This window comes from Phodopus roborovskii, unplaced genomic scaffold (genome assembly GCF_943737965.1).
Source record: "Phodopus roborovskii unplaced genomic scaffold, PHOROB, whole genome shotgun sequence".
NCBI lineage: Eukaryota > Metazoa > Chordata > Mammalia > Rodentia > Cricetidae > Phodopus > Phodopus roborovskii.
The window spans coordinates 7,740,278-7,763,184 of record NW_026125295.1 but is presented as its reverse complement, the minus strand read 5'-3'; the positions used below and the strand labels follow the sequence as shown (position 1 = coordinate 7,763,184).

Below are 22,907 nucleotides of genomic sequence, written 5' to 3'. Positions count from 1 at the left end.
CCTGAGGTTGGACAAAATTCCCAGGGGTTCTCAGGACACATCTTGATAGAAGGGCAGTGGCCCTGGCTGGACTCACATGCCCAGGCTGAAAGCTAAGGAAAAGGCCCCAAATCAGAACTTGTCAAGGAGACAGAATAGACAGCCAGCTTCTCTCCCTCCCTTCTCCCTCCCCCTCTCCCTCCCTCCCTCCCTCCCTCCCTCCCTCCCTCCCTTCGTCTCTCCTATCTCTCCTCTTTCTGTCTCTCTCTCCCCATCTCTCTGTCCCTCCCCTCTCTCCCTCCCTCCCTCCCTATCTCTCTCCCTCCCTTCCCCTCTCTCTCTCTCCCCCCGTCTCTCTGTCCCTCCCCCTTTCTCTCCCTTCTCTCTCTCTGTCTCTCTCTCCTTCCTTCCCTCCCCATTCCTTCCCTACTGTCCAGTTTGTGTTTCCTGTTGGCCAAGCCTGACCAGAGCTACAGGGTGACTGTTTTGCTCGGGTTGCCCTCTCTGAACACCCAGCAGGATGACAGGTGAAAAGTGTATCTCCAAGCCAAACAGAATCACCAACCTAGAGTCCTGAACCCACAGCCAGGCTTCAGGGCTCCCTGGGGGTCTTAGGGTTGTGCATGGGGAGATCTCACCTCAGGAATTCTCTCAGGTCCCCCATCACAGCCTCAATCCTAGCTCTGTGGTCCATTGGAAGAAGAACCCATACCAAGCCCAGCCTGAGAGAGCAAAGCCTGTTTTTGCAATGCAGGAAGTAAACCCTGCAGTTTAAGAGCTGTCCCAGCCAAGCACCCACAGCCGGTAGCATCAGGATTGATGAATTCCTTCCTGTCTGTCCGTCCCAAGTCCACTCCCCAAGCAGCCTGGGATGGTTTGTTAGAAGTTGTCTTTACCCATGATTCACTCTGCTATAATTAGATGCATTGGCTAATAAGAATGTGTGTAAAAATGTGACTTCCCACATTTTCTGGTGAAAATACCCAGGTAGTGTGAGGAGACTCTAAGCCCTTCTGTATCATAAGGACCTACACTCAGATGTATTTAGTAAGGTCCCTATGTTTCGAAGCCTCCTTACCTCCGCTGGGGCTCAGCAAGCTCTTTCTCCTACTAAACTTTGCAGATCTCATTGGCTGGGCTCATAACTCCCACCTGAGCTCTGGCTCCTGCCTGTGTGTGCTGGTCCCTACAGCTGAGCCAAAACACCATCCCCATTTCTCAGAGCTTTACCTTAGAGGCTCATGGCTTCACAGGGCAGCTGGCAATTGTGTGGGACCAGCCAATAAGAGGCTTGATGACCTAGCTCTGTTGCTGAAGTGTCCTGACCCTGCTTGTGTCCCAGCAGGCACTTGAGGCTGCGGGGCAGAAGAAGAATTTTCTGTCTGCAGAGTACTTGAATGAACCTTTTCGAGCACAGAGGGCAATGAGCGTGGTCAGTATCATGACATCTGTCATTGAGGGTAAGTGGTGCTCTTTGCCATGTCCGTCCTCCGTGCTGTGAAGAGTCCCCTCTCTGCAGCATGAGAGCCTAGATGCTCCCTGGCGGTGTTTTGTGTTTCACAGATGTTCAAAGGAGAGCCACCCCTGAATGCGACTTTAGGCTCTCTGGCAGGAGGGAGAGACTCCTTCTGTGAACTGAACCTCAGACAGCCCTGCAAAGGCTTATTTATTGATGGTTACACAAAGTTATTTGGGGGCGGGGCACAGCAAGTTACTCATACCAAAGCCCCTTCGAGATATGCTATACGTTCTCTGAAGGAACCCCCCCCCACCTTTGGTATACAGCTTTAGTCCTTACTGTGCACTGTCAGTACCCATAATGCAAGACGCTCCCAGTGCGTCTGGGCAGTCTTGTGACTAAGGTCTTGCAATGAATGGAAAACTTCCTCAGAAAGGCAACTATAAATCATAGGAAACCATCACTGCTCTCTCAACTATGATTTCTCGAGGTCTTAGTACCACCTCCCAGATGTTAGCACTCAGGCATCTGCACTGGCCTGTCCTTGGGGTCCTGACAGGACACGCCCTCAGCTGCAGCCACTAAGAGCATCACCTGTGCACATTCACTGTGCTCCCTTTTAAAAGGGCCCTGCCCACCTCCCATTTCTCTCTCTCTCTCTCTCTCTCTCTCTCTCTCTCTCTCTCTCTCTTTCTCTCGCTCTCTCTCTCTTTGCTTCTCTGCCTGTCTCTCTGCCCCCCCCACCTCTTTACCCTATGCTACTCATGTCTCCGGAGGCTGGTTTCTTACCCCCCCTTCTTTTCCCATTCCCTTTCCTCCCCTACTGAGCTCTGCTGCTTGGCATCTTTCTCTCTCGAACCACTTTTTAAATTCCAACGAGGTATGCAAGGAACCCAACAGCCCTTCATTTCCTGGCATGGCACGGTTATTCCTCATGCTCTCCACGGCTATAATGTTCACTCTTGTGACTTCATTTCTGTCTCAAGCTCCCATTGTGCCAAACATGGGAAGACAATGTAAGTAAATTCGTCAACCCATTCATCAAATCCTTTTCAATTCTGGGTTCTGCCAATCAAGCAGCACCAACTCAGTGTCCTGAGGGATGTGTGTGGTCCAGCCGAGGGGCAGGAGGAGAAAGGGGATGGCACTGGGGGATGGGCATCCGTACACAAGTCCCCAGACGGCGTGGTTGTGACCTCTTCTCTGAGTACGGAGGCTTTTTTATACTCTAGTTTTCACTTCACCACGGAGTGAGGAGAACCTTGTTTCAGACAAAGCCATCTCCTTACACACCCAATAAAGAAGGCCAGGATGGCCTCGGAGCGTGCTCTGGACAATTCAAATAGCTTGAGTTTTCAATTATTCCCTAGAACTTCTAAAAAAAAAAAAAAAAAAGATTTATTTATTCAAACATCTGTTAGATGTCTGGCATTGTTCCAGGAGCCTGAGCTTCCATGAGAGCAAGACACACACCTGCTCTCATTCACTGTGCTGCCCTGGTCACAGACAATCAGCACGGTAGAGAGGAAATGGTGATGGCGGATGGGAGGAAAGGCAAAGCCAGGCAGTGGAGAGCCGGGGCTTTACTAGGACAGGTTTAGATGGTTGGTGGTGAAAGGCAGCCTCCCTGGGAAGACCAGAAATCTGAATGGAGCAAGGGGAGTCAGCACCTGAAACCGTGAGAGAAAGCTCCTCAGACATGAGCACCTAGCGAATGTTTCAGGGATAAAAGGCAGACGCTGTCTGTGGTCGTGTATCTCCCCTCTCCCCAGATTCTAGAACTAGGGTGGATGAAGTAAGAGGAGTGAGTTCTAGACCAGCTAGGGCTGTGCCATATGACCTCACTCAAAAAGAAAGATGGACAGGGTGGTGGTGGCACACACCTTTAATCCCAGCACTCAGGAGGCAGAGGCAGGTGGATCTCTGTGAGTTCGAGGCCAGCCTGGTCTACAGAGCGAGTGCCAGAACAGCCAGGGCTGTTACATAGTGAAAACCTGTCTCGAAAAACTAAGCAAAGGAGAGAGAAACATGGGAGTGAGGAGGATGTGACTCCAAACACGTCCACTTTAGACCAGAGTGGGCCGAAGCCTGGAGAGGCAGCAGGGGCTGAGAACACAGATCTGGAGCCCATGCACCCGGGTTTGCCTCTGGGCTCTGCCATTTATAGCAGATTGCATGACTCTGGGGTTCTCCTGACTTTCTGTGTCTCTGGTTTTCTTGGTGGCAACATATTGTAAGTATAATTACCCTGCAGTGTTTTGTGAGGGTTCAATGACTCAGGTCAAATACTCAGTAACCAAACCAGACATCACCTACTGTCATCCACAAGACTTAAACCCTGAGAGGGCGAGAGATGTGGCTCCTTTGCTCACAGCCGGGTCTCCGGTGCCTAGTGTGCAGCACGTGGTGAATGAGCACGCTGTACAAACGAGGTGTTTGGAGGGTGGCGCTGATGTGTACTGAACTGAGCAGATGGAAAAGTAAAACCAAGAATAACCAGGGAGACGGGACTACGAGAGCGGTAGGGAGGGTAGGAAGGTCGGGAGACATCCTTTAAAGCTGGGTACGATGACTCCAGGTTAGGCCGGAGTTTCTAAGCATAAAGTACACCATCTTCCCAAGCTGGGTGCTACATCCATTATGGGGCCCATGGAGGGTGCCTCATGCTGTCAGCGTCTTGATGGGATCCACAGGGCCACTTCCTCCAGGGTGATTGTGTAGAAGGTCTGGCTGGAGAGCAAGGGTGCTCGCTTAACTGGACCTGTGAGACACCCGCGCTTGGCATGCAAGCTGAGACTTGACAGTTATCCAAACCAGAAGGCCCGACGCAGGCTCACAACTCTGAGCACAGTTGTTCCCACACACAGCAGGAGAGAAGGACACGAGACAAGTCGGGTGGGGTGACGAGGGTCTTGGCGGAGGAATGCAGGATGCTAAGAGAAGTGGAGGGAGTCTCTCTGGGGTCCGGGAAGCACCCTAGGCAGACAGCTCCTGAAGCTGCCGTTAAAAGCCTGAGCTATCCGGAACATAGACACCAAGGCACAGGGAAGCAGGCTGGGGCCAGAGCTATAAAAGCCCCTGGGCTCTAAAGGACATTTGGGTTTCATCCAAGAGCAGTGGGGTGCCATTAAAGGGCTGGAGGCAGGAGAGTGCGATTTGGATTTCATTAAGGTCGTTTTGGAACTTGCAGAGACTGGGATCTAAGTGGGAGGTGGTTGGCAGGGAAAGCAGGAGGAAATCGGATGACACTTGGAAGTCTCAGACTCTGGGAGAGCAGCAACAAGGATGATAGGCCATGGAAGGACTGAACAGGTCTCTGCAGGAGTTCATGATGCCCATGGCTCTCAGACGAGCAGCCAGCCGACGGGACACTGGTACACTGGTGCAATGACCAAAGAGAGCATCGTGGGGAGGAGCAGACGGCCTCGGAGGGAAGCCATGAGGTGCACAAGAGTCTGGGGCATGCTGAGTGTGAAGTGCCCTGGGAACATCCAGGCAGCAGTGTCTCGTAGGAAGCTGGCTTAATGATGAATGGTTCTAGAATTCAGATGAGGGGAGGAACCTAGAGATAGATACATACCCCACAGCAGCCTGAGCCCAGAGGGTGGCTTTGAGAGGAGAGCTGGGCGGGGTTTTAGGAATTACAATGCCTAGTTAGTCGTTGAGCAGAAGAGATGGAGCCGCTGGAAGAGTCAGAAGGAAATAAGATAAGAGAGGACCCGGAAGTGGAAAAGAGTGTCCAAATTCCTCCCAGGAGGATAGAAAGGTCAGCAGAGGCAAAGCTGCGGTGATGTCAGGTGATGTGCACTGCAGCTTTACTCACCGGGGGAACCGCAGGAGCTCACTGGACAGCCTAGCCGAATCGGTGAATTTATGTGCAATGAGAGACCCTGTCCCAAGGCAACAACACGCAGCGTGGTGAAGCCAGCACCCGGAGCCTTGCTTTGCCCTCTACGTTTGAGTGCCCGGGCGCACTAACCTCCGCTGTCTCACGCATGCAGCATATGCAACACAACAACAAACACAAAAACAAGGCTGGATGGTACCTGAAAAGTGAGCGTGGTCCTTTGGCCTACCCATACACAAGTGCACCCACATCACTGGTGCACTTGCACAGGCATGAGCGTGCACACACACACACGCACACCAGCATCGTCACGGCTGAACAGCGAGCAGAGCCCACACACAAAGACTAAGTGAGGAGGTGGAGATGCTGTGCTCGGTTGCTTCGTCAAGAGCTTCTCCTGTGGCCGAGGAGAGAAACTGACACGGAGAGTGGGCGGAAAGGAGCCTTCCCGGTTTTTTTGAGCTTGCGTTTTCCCACAGCCGGGAGGATCTGGGAGAATGGGGGACTGAAAGGGTGCAGAGGGGCACTCAAGTAGATTCTGGAAGTGGTAGGGAAGGGCGCTCAAGTGGGGACCTTGGCGTTATCTCAAGGGAGGATGCTCCCACCAGGAGAGAGTTCTTCCCAAAGACTGCTGAGAACGGGTACACACTCACACTCCAGGCTAGCCAAGGTGTGGTTGGTTGTTCTTGTCTCTGTGCCCTTAGCCAGTCAAGATCAGCCACAGTTGTTATAGCACAGAGGGGATTCCATTGATAAAGCATCCACTGGGGAAGCCCGAGAACCTGAATTTGGCTACCCAGCCCCCATAAAAGCTGATCACAGGAGTCGATAGGTACCTCTGACCTCAGCTCTGAGGGTGGAGACAGGCAGATCCCCAGATCTTTCTGGATAGCCCATCTAGCCAAAGAGTGAGATCCAGTTTCTTAGGGAGACCCTGGTTTTTTGTTTCCCCCACCCCAAGACAGGGTGTGTAGCTCTGGCTGTCCTAGAACTCACTTTGTAGGCTAGGCTTGCCTCAAACTCACAGAGCTCTGCCTGTCTCTGCCTCCCAAGTGCTAGGATTAAAGGTATGACTGAGGAAGACACTGACATTGACCTCTGGCATCTGTAAGCACACTCACACACACGCACACACACACGCGCACACACACACGCACGCACACGCGCGCGCACACACGCACACACACACGCACACGCGCGCGCACACACACACACGCACGCACACGCACGCACACACACACACATGCACACACACATGCACACACACACGCACACGCGCACACACACGCACACGCGCGCGCACACACACACACACACACACAGTGCCTCAGACAGGCTCTTCCCACAGAGCGTTACCTGTCTACCGTTTGGTGCCAAAACAGGTCTGCTTTCCTTCCACATAGGGATGATTGATTTTGCTTCCAGAACACATCAGCTTCTGTACAAAACTATGCTTTGCCAGTTTTGACATCTGTAGTTTGAAAAACTCACAGTGGGTAATTAGCACAGCATGGTAGAGGAAATAAATAGCCTGGTCTGTGGAAGAGGAATGGACATATTTCGTGGGAACACACAGAAGAATCAGGATGGAAATGCCACTTCGACTTCTTAGGAAAACCAGATGATTCAATAAACACTGCTAAAACAAACAACCAAAGAAAAGGACTATACCAATACATTGCTTCTTACCCAAAATAAACTGCAAATGCACCACCAAAGGTTGACATGGAAAAGAGACTACACAGAAAGGAGAAAACACATATAGTTTAAAAAAAAAAAAAAAAAAAACCTTACAGTGGAAGAGGCAGAGGCTTCATATGCAAAGAGCGTGTGTAAGAAGAAATGGGGGAAATGCCCATGTCAGCTGTATGTCTATCTTCAGGATGTACTGCATGCAGTAGAATTTATAGACAAGCCTAAAACTATGAAATCGCCCTCCAAAGAGATGGCCCCAATTATACAGCCAAGCAGATATGTAATGGAGGCTGCAGCAGGGATGCGCCTGTGGCTCAAGGGAAAGAGAAGTCAGGAGCTGGACATATAATTTAGGAGTGATCTGCATGGACCTGGTTTTGTAGGGCCATTGGGGTTCGATAAGGTTACCTAGGGAGACAGCGAAGAGATGGAGGTCAAGAGTGTTTGTGCTTCCTCAAGCCAGGAGAGGAAGCAAGAGACAAAAACTAAGTGAACAGCAGCCATGGAGAGGAGAGAAACCACAGGCGTTAGCCTAGCCTGGCTCACAATGCTGTCAGTGCTGCAAGAGACAGGGCTGCATTCTGCTGGAATGGGGTGTGGGGTGGGCTAGGGTCAGACACCAGAGTCTCCGGAGAAGAGGAGGGAAAAATGGAGGCTACATTTAGAAAACTTCTAAGGAAGTGTGCTGTTGAAGAGGCAGAAGATCAGGGAAGGGAGGGAGAGGGAGGGAGGGGTGGAGGGAGGGCAGACTGAAGGTCCAGAGGACCTCTTCTAAAGCTGAGATACACCTAAAGTGAGCGGATCCATGGGAGAAACCCAGGGGTGAAGGAGGGGGCTGGGTAGGCGAGAAGGGAAGAGTTCTATGTAAGTCGGAGGGTGCAGCTCCTCCTGCAGACATGGAGACGGGAGATGGAGAGGCTGCAGCTCCTCCTTGCTCCTGAAGACATGGAGGCAGGAGATGGAGAGGCTGCAGCTCCTCCTGCAGACATGGAGATGGGAGATGGAGAGGCTGCAGCTCCTGCAGACATGGAGACAGGAGATGGAGAGGCTGCAGCTCCTCCTTGCTCCTGAAGACATGGAGGCAGGAGATGGAGAGGCTGCAGCTCCTCCTGCAGACATGGAGGCAGGAGATGGCCAGGGTGCAGATCCACTGGGAACTCGGTGGCAGGAGGAAAAGGAAGGTGTTCTGTGAATGGGTCTAAATTTTTTTAAATCATTTTCCAGTTTTTTAAAATAAAAATCATACTGGGTTTCACTGCATGCTGGATGATGTCTCTGACTCAAGGGGACCAGTCACCCCCTACAGAGCTCCTGGGCAGGAATAGTCAGGGGCTCAAGGATGGCTTAGGTAAGGTTGGCTGTGCATTTTTTGGGGTGCAAGTTTGGTTTTTACTCATAGGGTGCTTTGCCAGGTAGACAAAGAAGGAGGGAGTGGCAGAGGAAATGAGCATATCCAAAAGGGAGTCATCAGGGGGGTGGGTGCGAAATCCACGTGAGTGAATTGAGAAGTAAGGGCATGATATGGGCAACGGGCAGTTAATGAGCGAGGTCAGGCTGCAGGGAGAGCTCAGCCGGTGTTTGCCAGCTTGAGATCCTGAGTTTGCCGCGGGCAAGCGGCAGTGAACACTTGGCAGCCCCTGTGCTGGCAGGTCAGACATCCTCGGGGCTTGCAGGCAGGCCAGCCTCACCTACTTAGCGGGTTCCAGGCTAGCAGAAGACCATCTTACCAGGCATGGCAGCACCCGCCTTTAATCCCAGCACTCGGGAGGCAGAGGCAGGTGGATCTCTGTGAGTTTGAGGCCAGCCTGGTCTACAGAGTGAGTTCTTGGCTAGGCAGGGCTGCATCAGGAGGAAGAGGGAGCAGAGGGGTCAATGCCTGAGGCATGACAAGTAAAGTTGTCCTCTGTTTTTTACACTTAAATACATGAATGTGTATGCTTATCACCATGTACATGTGTATACAGAGAGGGAGGGAGGGAGGGAGAGAGAGAGAGAGGAGATACACCAACAGTGGCAGACTGGGTGAATGGATGGGTTGGGGCGACAGGATCAAAGTCCCATTGTTCCACAAGTAGGAAATGGGAGACACAGAGATGAGGGCTGGAGCGAGACTTTGAAGGTGACCCGTATTGGTATGGAAGGGTCTAGAATACGACCACACGTGAGTGACAGATGTCATGGACTCCACCCCCATGCAGAGCTTGAAGATTCTAAGCTGAGGTGCCCGCCCTGCTTGATCAGCTTGGCTCAGAAGTATCTGATCTGGGAGTGCTGCCCCAAGTGGATGAAGTTCAAGATGGTCCTCTTCGAGCTGGTTACGGACCCCTTCGCAGAGCTCACCATCACCCTCTGCATCGTGGTGAACACCATCTTCATGGCCATGGAGCACTACCCCATGACAGAAGCCTTTGACGCCATGCTCCAAGCCGGCAACATTGTGAGTGACCTGGCAGTACCGGTGGATTGCCCCAGCCGTCACGGTGGGGCGCTTTGGGTGGGTGGCTGCCTGCTTTCACTGGGTGGTGTGTGGTGCGTCTCTCTGAGAGTGGAGTGGTGGAGTGCTGATGGGGATGTGTGGACACCAAACTCAGGAAGTCAGAGCTGGAGGAGCCGAGCTGAGCCGGAGGGAGTTGCTTTGAGATAACGAAGAAAGTGGATGCAGGGAGCCCTGTGGTAGGATGATTTAGATCCCGGTATAGACCGTGGAATTAGCCACTTGGATTAGGTAGGTCTTGCAGGACTCTACTCAGAAATGAGGTCACTTACCCATCCACGACAATCTATGGAGTGTGTGTGTCTGTGTGTGTGTGTGTGTGTGTGTGTGTCTGTGTGTGTGTGCGCGCGCACGTGTGTGTTCATGTCTAAATGGTGCAAAAGCCAAAGGACAATCTCGGATTATTCCTGAGGGGCCATCCATTTTTGTTGTCATTTTTATGTATTTATATATTCGTTAAGAATTTCATGCAGTATATTTTTATAACATTCTTTCCTGTCCCCTCCTCTCGGCCCCATTGTTTTGGGGACAGAGTCTCTAGCTGAACACGAGCTTCATCAGGTTCAGCTAGGCTGTAGGCTGGCTGCCAGTGAGCCCCAGGGAGCCTCCTGCCTCTGCCTCCCAGCTCTGCTGTGACAAGTGTGTCCCACCATGCCCGGCTTCTTAAGGGGCTGTGGGGATTAAACAGGGGTCGCCCCTGCTTTGGGTCATCTTCCTAGCCCCTGGATATGGTTTGCAGTGTGGTCCCTGAGGCGTAGAGGGCGGAGCAGGGGACAGAAGGCCCACATATGTGTGCCATGTAGCAATTGCGTCCAGAAAATTGAATTGTCCTATACGATGTTACTTTAAACTTGCACAAGCCGGGGACACTCTCCTCCATTCCAGCACCTGTTTCCAGCCCCTGGGGTGGCTGTGGTAAAAGCCCGGGGGGGGGGCGGCAAGCCCTGGCCCCCACCCTTTTTTCTCCCTCTCTTCTCTGCCTCTTTCCCTTTCCGCCTTTTGTTACCTGATGCTGACCTCCTTTAAGGTCAGAGTTCTGTCCTACACAAGACGATTGAAGACACAGAGCAAAAGGGAAGCTTAAGAAGACCATAGATTGCTGATCTAAGTCATGAGTTACTGCCTACCGAGGGCATGTAACCCAGACATGTGCTCCCATTATACCCATTACACAGATGAGGAAGTTGAGGCATGGAAAGGGTGTACTGATTATCTAGGCTTACAAAAACTAGGAAGTGGCTGGGCTGAATTTTTATCTTAGTCTGTGTTGTCTCGCAACCCACACATTTTAACTGCTGGACCAGGCTGACATGTGTTGACATAATTATACAGTGGTTTATTCTTACGGTTGGTTATGTCCTTGCTCTGCACCACCGTCCCCTAGAGAGAGGAGGACACCTCAGCAGGTAGAGCACTTGCTCTGCCCGGGGACTGGAGGGAGTTTAGATCCCAGCACCCACGGAAGTGCGAGCGGGTAGGTGTCGTAACCCAGCACTCAGAAGGCTGAGGTAGGAGATGCCTAGAGCAAGCTTGCTCTGGAGAGGCAGAGTAGGTGAGCTCTGGGTTCAAGTGAGAGACCCTGCCTCTATGCAGTAGAGAGTGGTTGAGGTCCCCACACGCATGAGCGTGCACGCATGCGCGCGCGCACGCGCACACACGCACACACAGTATACCCACACAGGGGAACACACACAGACAGACACAGGGATAGAGAGAAAGACGGAGACAGACAGAGCAGGGAGAGGAGAAGACAGAGCCCTGGGTTCTAAGTGGCTCAGAAATTCCCGTCCACAGTCCTCAAGAACAAAGCAAAAGGGTTTGCTGTTTCCTTCTATTTTTACTTTTAATGCTCTTTTCAGACAGGATCTTGTTGTACAGCCCAGCCTGGCCTCAACCCTGAGATCCTCCTGCCACAGCCTTCTGAAGGCTGGCTTTGGAGGCATGTGCCAGCACACCCAGCATGCTTAGCTCTCTGGTAAACAAGATTTTCCTTGCTGTCCTTGTCTTCATTACCCCCAAGGCAAAAGCCCTCATAGGGATGAACCCTGTTCCCACCCTCAGGTCTTCACGGTGTTTTTTACAATGGAGATGGCCTTCAAGATCATTGCCTTCGACCCCTACTACTACTTCCAGAAGAAGTGGAACGTCTTTGACTGCGTCATCGTCACCGTGAGCCTGCTGGAGCTGAGCATATCCAAGAAGGGCAGCCTGTCTGTGCTTCGGACCTTCCGCTTGGTAATGTTATCTCTTGGCCACTTGGGAAACTCCCACACAGACTCAGGGAGGCTGCCCCCCACCCCCACCCCAGGGGACAGGCATGGTTGCAATCAGCTTTTCACTGATGCAAGGTGAGGGCGTTCCTATCTTTGTGCCTTAGTCCCCTCATCTGTGGAGGGGACCTCTGAACAGCACCCCGTTTCTCTTACCAAAGAGCAGCCCCAGCCATGAAGTCCCAACAGCTAACATTTTCTGAAGGTGTGGCTAAACCATAGTATGACACTCTTGATGTAACGGGCACTATTGCTTTAACGATGAACCCAATGTCTCCCAGCCTCCAGGATGCCATGCTAGTGTCTGATCCGGAACTCAGGTCCACACCGCCTGACTGCTGAGTCTCAGCCCCAACCCACCTCAAAAAGGCATTCTCTTATCCTTGTTTCCCCAAATCAGAGCCCAGGGCTGCACACACAGGAAAGCCTCCCTGCCTTTAACCTCTGCATGGGCTCGTTCCCAAACTCAGCTCCAGGGCGCCCTCTACTGGAGGCGTTCCTCTACTCAGTCACTGGTGTCCATTGTCTGCCCGCCACTCACAACTCAACCGCTTTTGTCAGCCAAACCTATGAGAGTCCCAGGAGAGTCTGAGGTCACTAATGTCCTCAAGTCCCCAAGCCATATGGAGGATGCTTAGGGTTTCAATGGCTCTTGGAAGCAAGCAAGAGGCAAGCTCCAAGAACTGGTGTGCCTGCCCCCAGGTTTTATCATACCAGAACGGGAATGACCCAACCAACCCTGCGGTGTTTGTTAACAGTTAGAGCCCATGGACACTGGGTCCCTTGGGGACTCTACCAGGGAGCTCCCCACTCCTCTCCTGTTTTGTGAAATGGAGGCAGGAGCGTGCCTGCTACCCACCTACCTTCTGATTTCAACATGTCAATCAATCCACAAATCTTCCAGTTCCATGTGTGCAATCTCTTCCATGGCCCATCGGCGTTATTAATTACATGTCAGCAACAAGCCCAGCCCCCTCCCCTCTGCCCTCCAAAGCCGTTTCTCTCCATGCTGGCCCCATGGCTTCTTCCCAAGTCTTCACTTGGTTCGACTGGTCTCCGGCCTTCTGTGTTCAGCTCATCCACTCTGCACAGCGGGTGACCACACTCCAGTATCTGAAACAGGGTTTGTTACTCAAACAAGCCTGCCTGTCTCTGATTATAACCGTCACGTCTTCCTTCTAGTCACATAGCTAAAGCCAGGCTTTCTCTCCTGCCACTCTATCCCGATGCTGAGCATAGCCCGTGTGTAAGAAGGCACTCTTACACACACACACACACACACACACACACACTGATTGGTTGGGAAGAGGAAGGAGAAGGGGGTGGGGGAGAGAAAACTCCATGCAACTCTTCCGGCCTTTCCCCAGCCGCCACGGCTTGTCACGGTGACTTAGGGCGTGCTCCGTCATCTACAGGTCTGTCTTGGCGCTGGCACCTGCTCTAGTGCCGTGCGGTCTTAATTACCGCAGCTTAGAACATGCCTGTGTCGGTAAAACCCAGTCACCCACCGTTACTGCTGCTTCAGCCTTCATTGCCAACTTGACTGGGCTTTGAACTCCCGAGGAGAGTGCCTTTGTGGGGATTAACTGAGAAGGGAAGATTGCCCTGAGTGTGAGAGACCCTGCAGATTGATGGGGGGGGGGGGCAGAATAAAATGGACAGAGTCAGCTGAGCAGCAGCCATCACCTCTCTCTGGCTGGGACCCCTGACGTCGCTGCTACCACCGTACCTTCCTGCATAGCAGACTGTGCCCCCTAAACTCTCTTAAGACCCTTCTGTTAGGCGTTTGATTACAGTGATGAGAGGCGTGGCTAACAGGCCTGCCTGGCTTTACTCTAAGACTGTGCTGGCCTCTGGCTTCTGTGTTGACTTGAGAAGCAGCACTGTCCGCAGCAAGGCAGACACAGAACCCCGAGCCCGCTTCATTCAGACTGCAGTAATCCAGCAGGCAGCGTGGGAAGAAGTTTAACTCTGTGTTATGCAATCTTCTCATCTATGAAGATAACACACTCCATCTGCCTCAGCTTTCCAAGTTTATGATTCTCACATCATTTCCTCCAGAAAGACCGGACAGATTTTGAAACAGCCTTTGCTAATTCGAGCCAGGATTCTGAGGGTTAATATGTTGCACCTGGAAGCCCCCTTCCTTAATTCTGATGATTCATCCATGGAGTCTTTTAGATCTTTGGGCACGATCATATCATGTGCAAACAACACGTTTTTGTTTTTCTTCTTTCGTGCTGTTTGAGTCTTCCTACTACGTGACCGTGCAGCGCCGGCTAGGACTTCTGGTGCCCACTGAAAAGATGAAGTCTTAATAACAAATGACCTTGTTTTCTTGACTGCAAAGACAATACTTCCAATATTTCCACAAGCCTGACACTTTTGCAGATTTTTCTTTAATGAAAAACTTTTATCAGTTTTCTTTTGTTAAGTATTTATCATGAATAGATCTTTAATTTTATCAGACCATTGTTCTGCATGTAAGATAATCACATTAGTAATTAACAATGGTGCATTGTGTATTTCAGAGAGGCACAAGAGAGAATTCTGAATGTTCTCACCAAAAAGAGATTATCAATGATGGAGAGGACATGTATGCTAATTACCCTAATTTGATCTTTACACACATATGCACAAACAGAAACATCACCTCCTGTCCTATTTCTCATGCCAATCAGAAAAAGAAAGGAAGAAAATAGAGAGAGATCAGATTTATTCTACCCCAAAAGAAGAAAACGAAAATCACATTAAGATAGCCATAAAGGGGCTGGAGGGCTGGCTCAGTGGCTACAATTATGAGCTGCTCGTGCAGAGGACATTTTTGGTTGTCAGCCGCCATACTGAGAGGCTCACAACCTCCAGCTCCAGGGACCTCTCATGCCCCCTTCCGGCCCCCACTGGCAACTGTACTCACAGGAGCATACCCACACAGACACATTATTTTTGAAAACTGAGTTTCTATGTTGTTGAATATTCACATTCACAGAGTAAATCCAATTTGTCTGTGGTGCATTTTTAAAAATAAAATGAACAAGTTTAATAAATGTAAGTGAATGGGTTCGATTTGCTAGTAATCTGTAAGGTTTTTGCATCCATTTTGATAAGTCGGCCTGTAGGTTTTTAAATTTTACATAACCCTTCTCAGGTTTTGGTATCAAGCATATGTTAATTACTGCAAAAAAAAAAAAACCCTGAGAAATATTTATTTCTTTTCTTTTCTTTCTTTCTTTCTTTCTTTTTTTTTTTTTTTTTAAGGCAGAATCTTGGTGTGGTTTTGGAATCATTTGTTCTCTGAGAGTTTGGTAGAATTCCTAGGGAGGCCATCTGTGGGGTGGGGAGTTTGCCTAGCTCTACTTCTCGGCCTTGTTTCGATAAAGTGCTTCGTTTCTGAGATGGGCTCTTCTTGTGTGGTGTTACTGTCAGGAAGCTGAGGGTGCCTTCTCCTTTGTTAGGGATATGTGCCAACTGTGTTTATGCCATACCTTTCTTGGAATGACGACGCACGCTTGGTCTCCTCAGTTTTCACTAGCCTTGTGGAGAGCCATCAATTTAATTAGCTTCTTCAAAGAACCAGCTTGTAGCTTGTTGATCCTCTCCGAGTCAATGATGTTTTCCAATTTCAATTAATCGTGCATCTTATCTTAATTACCTTCTCCATTCTACATATTTTGTTCTTTTCTAACTTCTTAACATACAATTTTCAGTCTATTTTTTCCCCCTTACATAGTCATGTAAGACTTCTGTTTCCTTCTAAGAACTCTGTCGATTTTTCCTTGTTTGACTCTAAATACATCTTAATTCCACCTTTGATTTAACCTTGGGCTTGAAGGTTAATTAGAAGTATGGTTCTTCATTTTCGAGCATGTGTGGTTATCTCGTGGGAATCAAGATTCACCAGACTCAGTACAAGTTAAGTGAACTTTACTCGGGGACAAGTCACGTACACAGAAAATAGATGACTGCCATTAGTTCCCGCTCCAAGGATGCCGACCCTGCCACCCGGATGCTCTCAGAGACCAGGAGACCCGCCAGGCAGCAAGAGAAAGCTCCAGGCCCCCAAACCACATCCTTTTCCCTGGTCACGCCTTTTGGGCGTGGTCAGTGCTGCAGGTGTGGAGGTGGGTATCACTACATGTGGGATTTCTAGTTGTGTCCCTGGGTTCTGGCTCTGTTGTACTAAAGTCAAAGGACGTATGTTGTTGTTGGTTTTAAGGCTTTACATTCTGTCTGTCGCTTCTCCTTGGCTTGGTATGTTGGAAATATTCCTACACACTTAACTAGGATGAGTCTGCTACACCCGTGCCCTGGCTCACAGCACTGCCTCAATGCTGCGGGGAGACAAGTTTTATGACATGCTGCATTTTATAACCTGGCTTCTTGTCTACTGTTTGTTATGGCAATTACTGAGAAAGTAGTTCTTAAAAATACCTCTGCTGCGATTGTGGTGTATCTGTTGCTCGAGTGGTTGGTTCTGTCTCGAGTCTGGATTATCTAGTGCACACATATTTTAAGTTTTATAGCTTCCTGGTAACATCAAACTTTTATTATTAAGAATAACCTTCTTTGTGTTATAGAGATTGCTTTTTCTGAGTCTATTTTTCTTGGCAGTAATTAAGGAGCCTGCTTTCTTCTGGTTTAGAGTTTTCCCAATGTATTTGTACCCATGTTTCTACTTACAGCCTTTGTGTGCCTGTTGGGGATCACATATAGTCAGATCTGGGTCTCAAACTGACACTCAAGTACAAGGTGTTTCCTTGGGGTTTGATCTTCCATACATGGTCTTGCAGTACAGGCCTCTAGCTTGCTGTGTAGCTGAAAATGACCCTGAACTTCTGATCCTCCCTCCTCCACCTCCCAAGTGTAGCTCCAATTCTAATTGGTTTTAATAGTAAAAGCCCAGAGTCAGATATAGGGTTAATGCTGAAAGGTCAGGGAAGCAGAGCAGCGGCCACTAGCTCTCACCTCTGCTGAGTCCTCAGCCCAAAGGGGCGATCCCGTCCCTACGAATCCTCAGACTGAATGCAACGAGCTCCTGTCCCCTCCCTCCGCCCAGCCATGCCACTCCTGTCTCCACCTCCCTAGTGCTGGGATTAAAGGCGTGTGAACCCCAAGTACTGGCATTGGAGGTGTGAGCCACCACCGCCTGGCTCTGTTTCTCTTTTAGATTGGATCAATCTCATGTAGCCCAGGGTGGCCTTGAACTCACAGAAATCTGTCTTCCTCTGCTTCCTGAGTGCTGGGTGTGAACTAGTGGCTATCAGTTTTCCTGCTCTTCACAGTGTGGCCACAAGGCCAGAGACATACAAGAGACACACACACTTTTTTTTTTTAATGGCAGCATCTCTTTTCAATGAACCAATTTCTACACTATTCAGAATGAATACAATTAGTTTCAGCAACACTCCTAAGTCTGTGAAATGACATAGCACACTTGATACTAGTTGGAGAGTTTGCTCCAAGGAGTGGCTCAGGTTTCAGGGTTATCCCATTTCGTGATATCCCCACATCAATGGGTGGCCTCTGGGGGCTGTGGGAGAGGCAGAGAAATCAGAAAGTCTTAGGCCTGGACCCTGAAATATTGTGCGTTAAACCGCCTCCATCTCCATGCCAAGCACCAGAACCCAGCGGCACAACTCTGAGTATTTGCTAGTGACACTGGGGAGTGCCTTCCTTTGAGTCTGGAGGAGAGAAAAATTGAATCTTCACATTTGTTTGATATTTGGATGAAATTCTTACTTTATCTATGGGTTACTGGCATGCTTAGCATTTTTACTCTCCTGCATTTTCTGCAATATTTGGTGGGAAGAGACACCCAAGGGGACCCAGTATACAGCATCAGGTACCCTGTCCTCTCATACAACCACAACACTTGCTCCATCACCAAATGGTGGCCTCCTCCATGGCGACCAGACCTGCTTTTTACTCTATTCTAGACAGAAAGCATCCTCATTAAAGAAAAGCTGGTCAGTGCTCGCCTAACACACACAAAGTGCCAGGCCCATCCCCGGTACCACATAAAGCCAGGTGTAGGGGCCCTGTGACCCCAGGACTGGGGGCATGAACATGAGAGAATCAAGAATGAAAATGCTTCCTTGGATAAACCGTGACTTTTCAGACCAGATCAGCTACCCGAGACTCAGAGAGGGGCAGGGAGCGAGAGAGGAAGAAAAGAGAGGAGGGGAGGGATTATGAGAGCAACGGGAGATGTTGGGGGGAAGAAAAGAAGCTTAAGATAAATAGGCTTCGAGTCAGTTTCTAGCCAAATAAATACATACCATGACTTCTCCCTAGCTGGTTTCCCTCAAAGTGAAATTTTTTATTTATTATGTTAATTGTGAGATTAATTAAAGGAGTCATATATTAATTATAGATGGATATTCAGCACCTACCAAAAACAATTATTTATCAGTTGCACTTTCTGTGAAAAAAAAAAATTTTTTTTGGTCATAAGACTAAACTGGACAAAGTCTGTGGAGGAGAATTAGCTGGGGGCCAAGGTGCTGGCTGTGGGGAGTGCGGACACAGTACTGCCCACCCTCTCTACTCACTCAGGCATGAGGAGGAGCCAGCAGGCAGCCCAGTCACAGGCCCAGCCCGGACACTCCCTAGTGTGTGCTCACTGCCTGGCTGCAGCCTGTGCTCACTGACTAGCTGGACTCCAAGCCCAGATATCTTCGGAACAGTGGGCAGGTTTTGCTCTGTCTTTATAAAGATAAAAAGTAAGGATGACTTTAGCCATGCCCTAGGTTGAGGGTTGTACATAGTTTTCTTACAGTTTTCCGAGAAATTAATGATGGCAATTAACAATCTCACTAAGGAGGTTCTAATATTAATTTCTATATCTCCCACCTCGCCTAAGGGAACCATGAGGTTTCTTAGCCAACTCCAATTAAGGTGAGTGGCATTGCCTAACACAGATAGATGATAGATAGCTAGGTGATAGATAGTAGATAAATGATAAATAGGTAATAGATGATAAATAATAGGTGATAGATAATAGCTAAATGATAGGTATAGATAAATAATAGATGCTAGATACATAATAGATGATATATAGGTAATAGATGATAGATAGCTAATGATAGATAGTAGATAAATGATAGATAGGTAATAGATGGTCGATAGATAATAGATAAATGATAGATAGATATTTAGATATAGACAGATGTGTGTACATGTCAGTGCAGTGTCCTTGGAGTCCAGAAGGGGGCGTCATCCCCTGGAACTGGAGTTGCAGGCAGTTATGAACCATCCTGCGTGGGTGCTGGGAGTCAAACCCTGGTCTTTTGCAAACGCTGTTCTCTTAACCATTGAGCCATCTCTCCAGCCTGCCATTTGCTCTTTTGACAAGTCATTCTGACTAGGGTATGGTACCTGATATTTTTGCTGTGTCCCTCACTGTCCCCAAGGCTCCTCAGTGTGGTAGGTGGCTGCTACGTCGTCGCTGCTGTCCATTGTCTCTTGTCCAAACTAACTGGGAATGAAGAGCTGTATTTGGGAAGCCTGCGTTCCCTGACCCTTCCACAAACGGTTCCACCGAGTGATGGCTGTTCCATTTTCTCTCGTGTTTATCAGCTCTTCTGCCCAGTCCAGGACTGGTCCTCTATTCTCTGTTTCCATTGTGAAGAGAGTCCATTTCAGAGCAGGCCTAATGTGAGCATGGCTGCTCCTCCCACAGACGAGCCGACAGACACAGTGCGGACGTTGCTCCTCTTCTCTCGGGGTTTGTCTTCCGTGTGGACGGGGAACGGCTGCTGTACTTTCTTTCTGTTGAGCGCCACATCCTAGCACCTAGGCACCAGCGTGTCTCCACCCTCACACTGACTGACTCACTGCATCTTAGCCGCGCGGTGGTGGCGCACACCTTTGATCCCAGCACTCAGGAGGCTGCGTGACTCTTTGTGCACGGTACTTTTGTAGGTCAGTCTGTTTCAATCCACACTTAAGACTTTCTGTATGTGTGTATGTACATAGGTGTGTGTGTGTGTGTGTGTGCGTGTTCATGTGGGGGCAACTGTATATATGTGTGTTTGTGGAGGTCAGAGGTCAACACCACGTCTGCCTCAATCATTATTCACATTACTGTTATTTTTTTCTCACATTACTGTTATTTTTTCCTCACATTACTGTTATTTTTTTCTCACATATTGTACCCTGATTACAGATTCCCCTCTCTCTACTCCGCCCAGTCCCTCCCACCCCTCTTCCATCCACATCCACTCCCTTTCTGCCTCTCATTAGAAAACAGACAGGCTTCTAAGGGATAACAATAAAACGTAACAAAATAAAGTATAAAGGTAAAACAAAAGCCATCGCATCAGAGCTGGACAAGACAGACAGAAGGGAAGAAGGCACAAGAATCAGAGATCCCCTCGTTGTCACGCACGGGAACCCGTGACAACGCTAGACCCGTGCAGGCCCTGTGCAAGCTGCCTCCGCCTGTGAGTTCATATGAGGGTGCTGAGTTCGAGGGCCTTGTTTCCTTGGGGTCCTCCATCCGCCTGTCTCTTACTCTCTTTCCGCCCTCCTCTTACACAGGGTTCCCTTGCCCTGAGGACAGGCGTTGACAGAGGCTGAGTGTTGCAAGGTCCCTCACTCTCTGCCTGTTGTCTGCCTGTGGGTCTACATTTGTCCCCATCTGCTGCAGGAGAAAGCCTCTCTGGTGGTGGCGGAGGGAGGCACTTGTCTGAGTGTAGTAGACCCTCACTATTCTTTTACCCACCTGAACCTGGAGTTCACTGGTTCAGCTAGGCTGACCGACCAGCAAACCACCAGGACCCCCCTGCCTCCGCCTCCCCAGTGCCGGGATTAGAGGCGTTCACCACTATACCCAGGTTTTATATGGGTGGTTGGGATGGAACGGAGTTCCTCGTTCTCCACACCGAACACTTTACCATCGAAGCCAGGACCCTGTCCCTTACGATGAAAAGTTTGAGTCTTCATCTATCTCAGTCCCTAACCATTAATTCCACCGGAGAAGGAGCCCACCCTCCTTTCTCCACACACCCCACAGACCAGTTCAGCACCATTGCCAAGCATGGCTGGATTCCAGTAAGACAAGGAGGTTGGTTGGCCGACCCAATGAACGTGTGAATTCAGGATCCATAAATCCACACTTGGGGTTTCAGAGCCGTTAGGGACAACAGATGCTGCCAACTGCCCAAGACACAAAATGTGCTAAAAGATGTTCACCAATTGTGTGTCTGATGCAGTGGACTACCCCCTCTCTGGGTCAATAGCAAGATTGTTCTTAATTTGAGTCCCAGTCATAGCTAAAGTCATGTTGGGGGAGCAGGCCAGTGTCCGGGAAGAGTTCAGTCTGTGGCTACGTAACAGAGTAGACATGACAGGCTGACCTCTCCAAAATGAGATCCCTGGATCCACCAGCTGGTGGAATACACTCAACTTAGGGACTACTGGAAGATGATCATAGCTCTGAGTGACTTATAAAAAAGGAAGAGCCTGTGAAAGTGGGCTCTGGAGAGCTCCCCCCCCAAACTTGATGCTTGCTCCACACGTTTCCAGTCAAGACCAGTTAGAAGGCAGTGAGAGGAAGTGAACGGGACCTTTGACGGTGTCTCTTTCTCCACAGCTTCGGGTCTTCAAGCTGGCCAAATCCTGGCCCACCCTCAACACGCTCATCAAGATCATTGGCAATTCGGTGGGGGCCCTGGGCAACCTGACCTTCATCCTGGCCATCATCGTCTTCATCTTTGCCCTGGTTGGGAAGCAGCTTCTCGGGGAGGCCTACGGCTGCCGCAGGGATGGCGTCGCCCTGTGGAATGGCGAGCAGCTCCGCTGGCACATGTGTGATTTCTTCCACTCTTTCCTCGTCATCTTCCGGATCCTCTGCGGAGAGTGGATCGAGAACATGTGGGTGTGCATGCAAGTCAGCGAGAAATCAATCTGCCTCATCCTCTTCCTGACTGTGATGGTGCTGGGCAACCTGGTGGTGAGTGAGCTACAGGCTGGGGAAACACCCAGCCCTGTCAGTTAAAGCGTCTGCATCTGCGTCTGTGGTCTGAGTGAGCCAGCTCGGAGACCAGGGTTTAGTCACCACATTTTAGAGTGGGGGGAGGGGCAGGCACGATGTCCGTGCTCTTATAACCGGAGTGTTGGGGAGGCAGGGACAGAGGGATCCCTGGAACTTGCTGAGCAGCCAGCCTTGGCTATTTAATGAGAGGCCCTGTTGCACAAAACAAGGTGGGTTCCTTCTGAGTAATGACAGCAGGGGCTGTCCTCAGGCATTCACAGGCACAGGCCCACACAAACCACACACACACACACACACACACACACACACACTTGGACGGATGGAGTGTCTTCAAACTTACGAGGGACATATACTGTGACATGTGTTCAGCAGGCAGCCTGGCTTACCAGGAACAAGCCGGTAGACATAGCAGGAAAAGCCCCGTCCAACATTTTCTAGCTGAGTGTGGCCAGAGAGTGACTTCTCAAGACCTAATTTGCTTTAAAGCAATAAATCAGTGCTTATTCATGGGTGTATGGGCAGAATTAAATTACGGGGGGGGGGGGGTGACATGTGCAGGTTTCCTGATGCCATGTCTAGGAACTCAATGGATGGTGGGTATTCACTGCCGAAGGGAGGTTCCTCCTCTGCTCTGCAGTGCTCAAATGATTGTCCAGGGGAGTGACGTGCTCTCCTGGAGGGGGGACAAGCCGGATGATGCCCAGGTGATCAAACTATTTCAGTCTGCTCCCAGGTTCGGGGGACCTCTTTCTGGAGAGCCAATTAGTCCCAGCATTCCTAATCTACCCCAGCAAGTCTGCTCGGCCCATCTCCACCCCCTACACCTGTGAGTGACTGTGCAGCCAGGGGCTCTGGGGGGTGGAGCTGTGTGGTCTAAGAGCACGTTTCTCATGCAAAAGGAACCATGGACTCTAGAAGCCAATCAATTTGTATCTGTCTTCAAGACTTGAGGAAGCCTGGCTGAGGGGATAAACACACTTTCACACTTGTCCCTGAGGTCACAAATGCCTTCTGCTAGTCCTTAGTGGCAGACCGCCTGAGCTCATCATCCTCTGAATGTCTCTGTGCTATCGGCGGTATAACCTCCTACTGTGTAGAGGTATCTAAGTCTTGTCCTCATGAGGTGGGGTACCCAGGGCATCCCCAAACTCCCCTCAAGATCCCCA

General features: G+C 50.0%; 1 protein-coding gene across 1 annotated transcript in view; it reads left to right on the top strand.

The window, feature by feature from the left end:
* The window catches only part of Scn10a (sodium voltage-gated channel alpha subunit 10), a 90,740-nt gene that overhangs the window by 40,627 nt on the left and 27,206 nt on the right, over positions 1-22,907 (top strand). The window contains exons 12-15 of the mRNA XM_051202346.1: positions 1,325-1,439; positions 9,179-9,417; positions 11,536-11,709; positions 21,340-21,699. Coding sequence (XP_051058303.1) covers positions 1,325-1,439; positions 9,179-9,417; positions 11,536-11,709; positions 21,340-21,699 — 888 coding nt within the window. The remainder of the gene's footprint in view (positions 1-1,324; positions 1,440-9,178; positions 9,418-11,535; positions 11,710-21,339; positions 21,700-22,907) is intronic.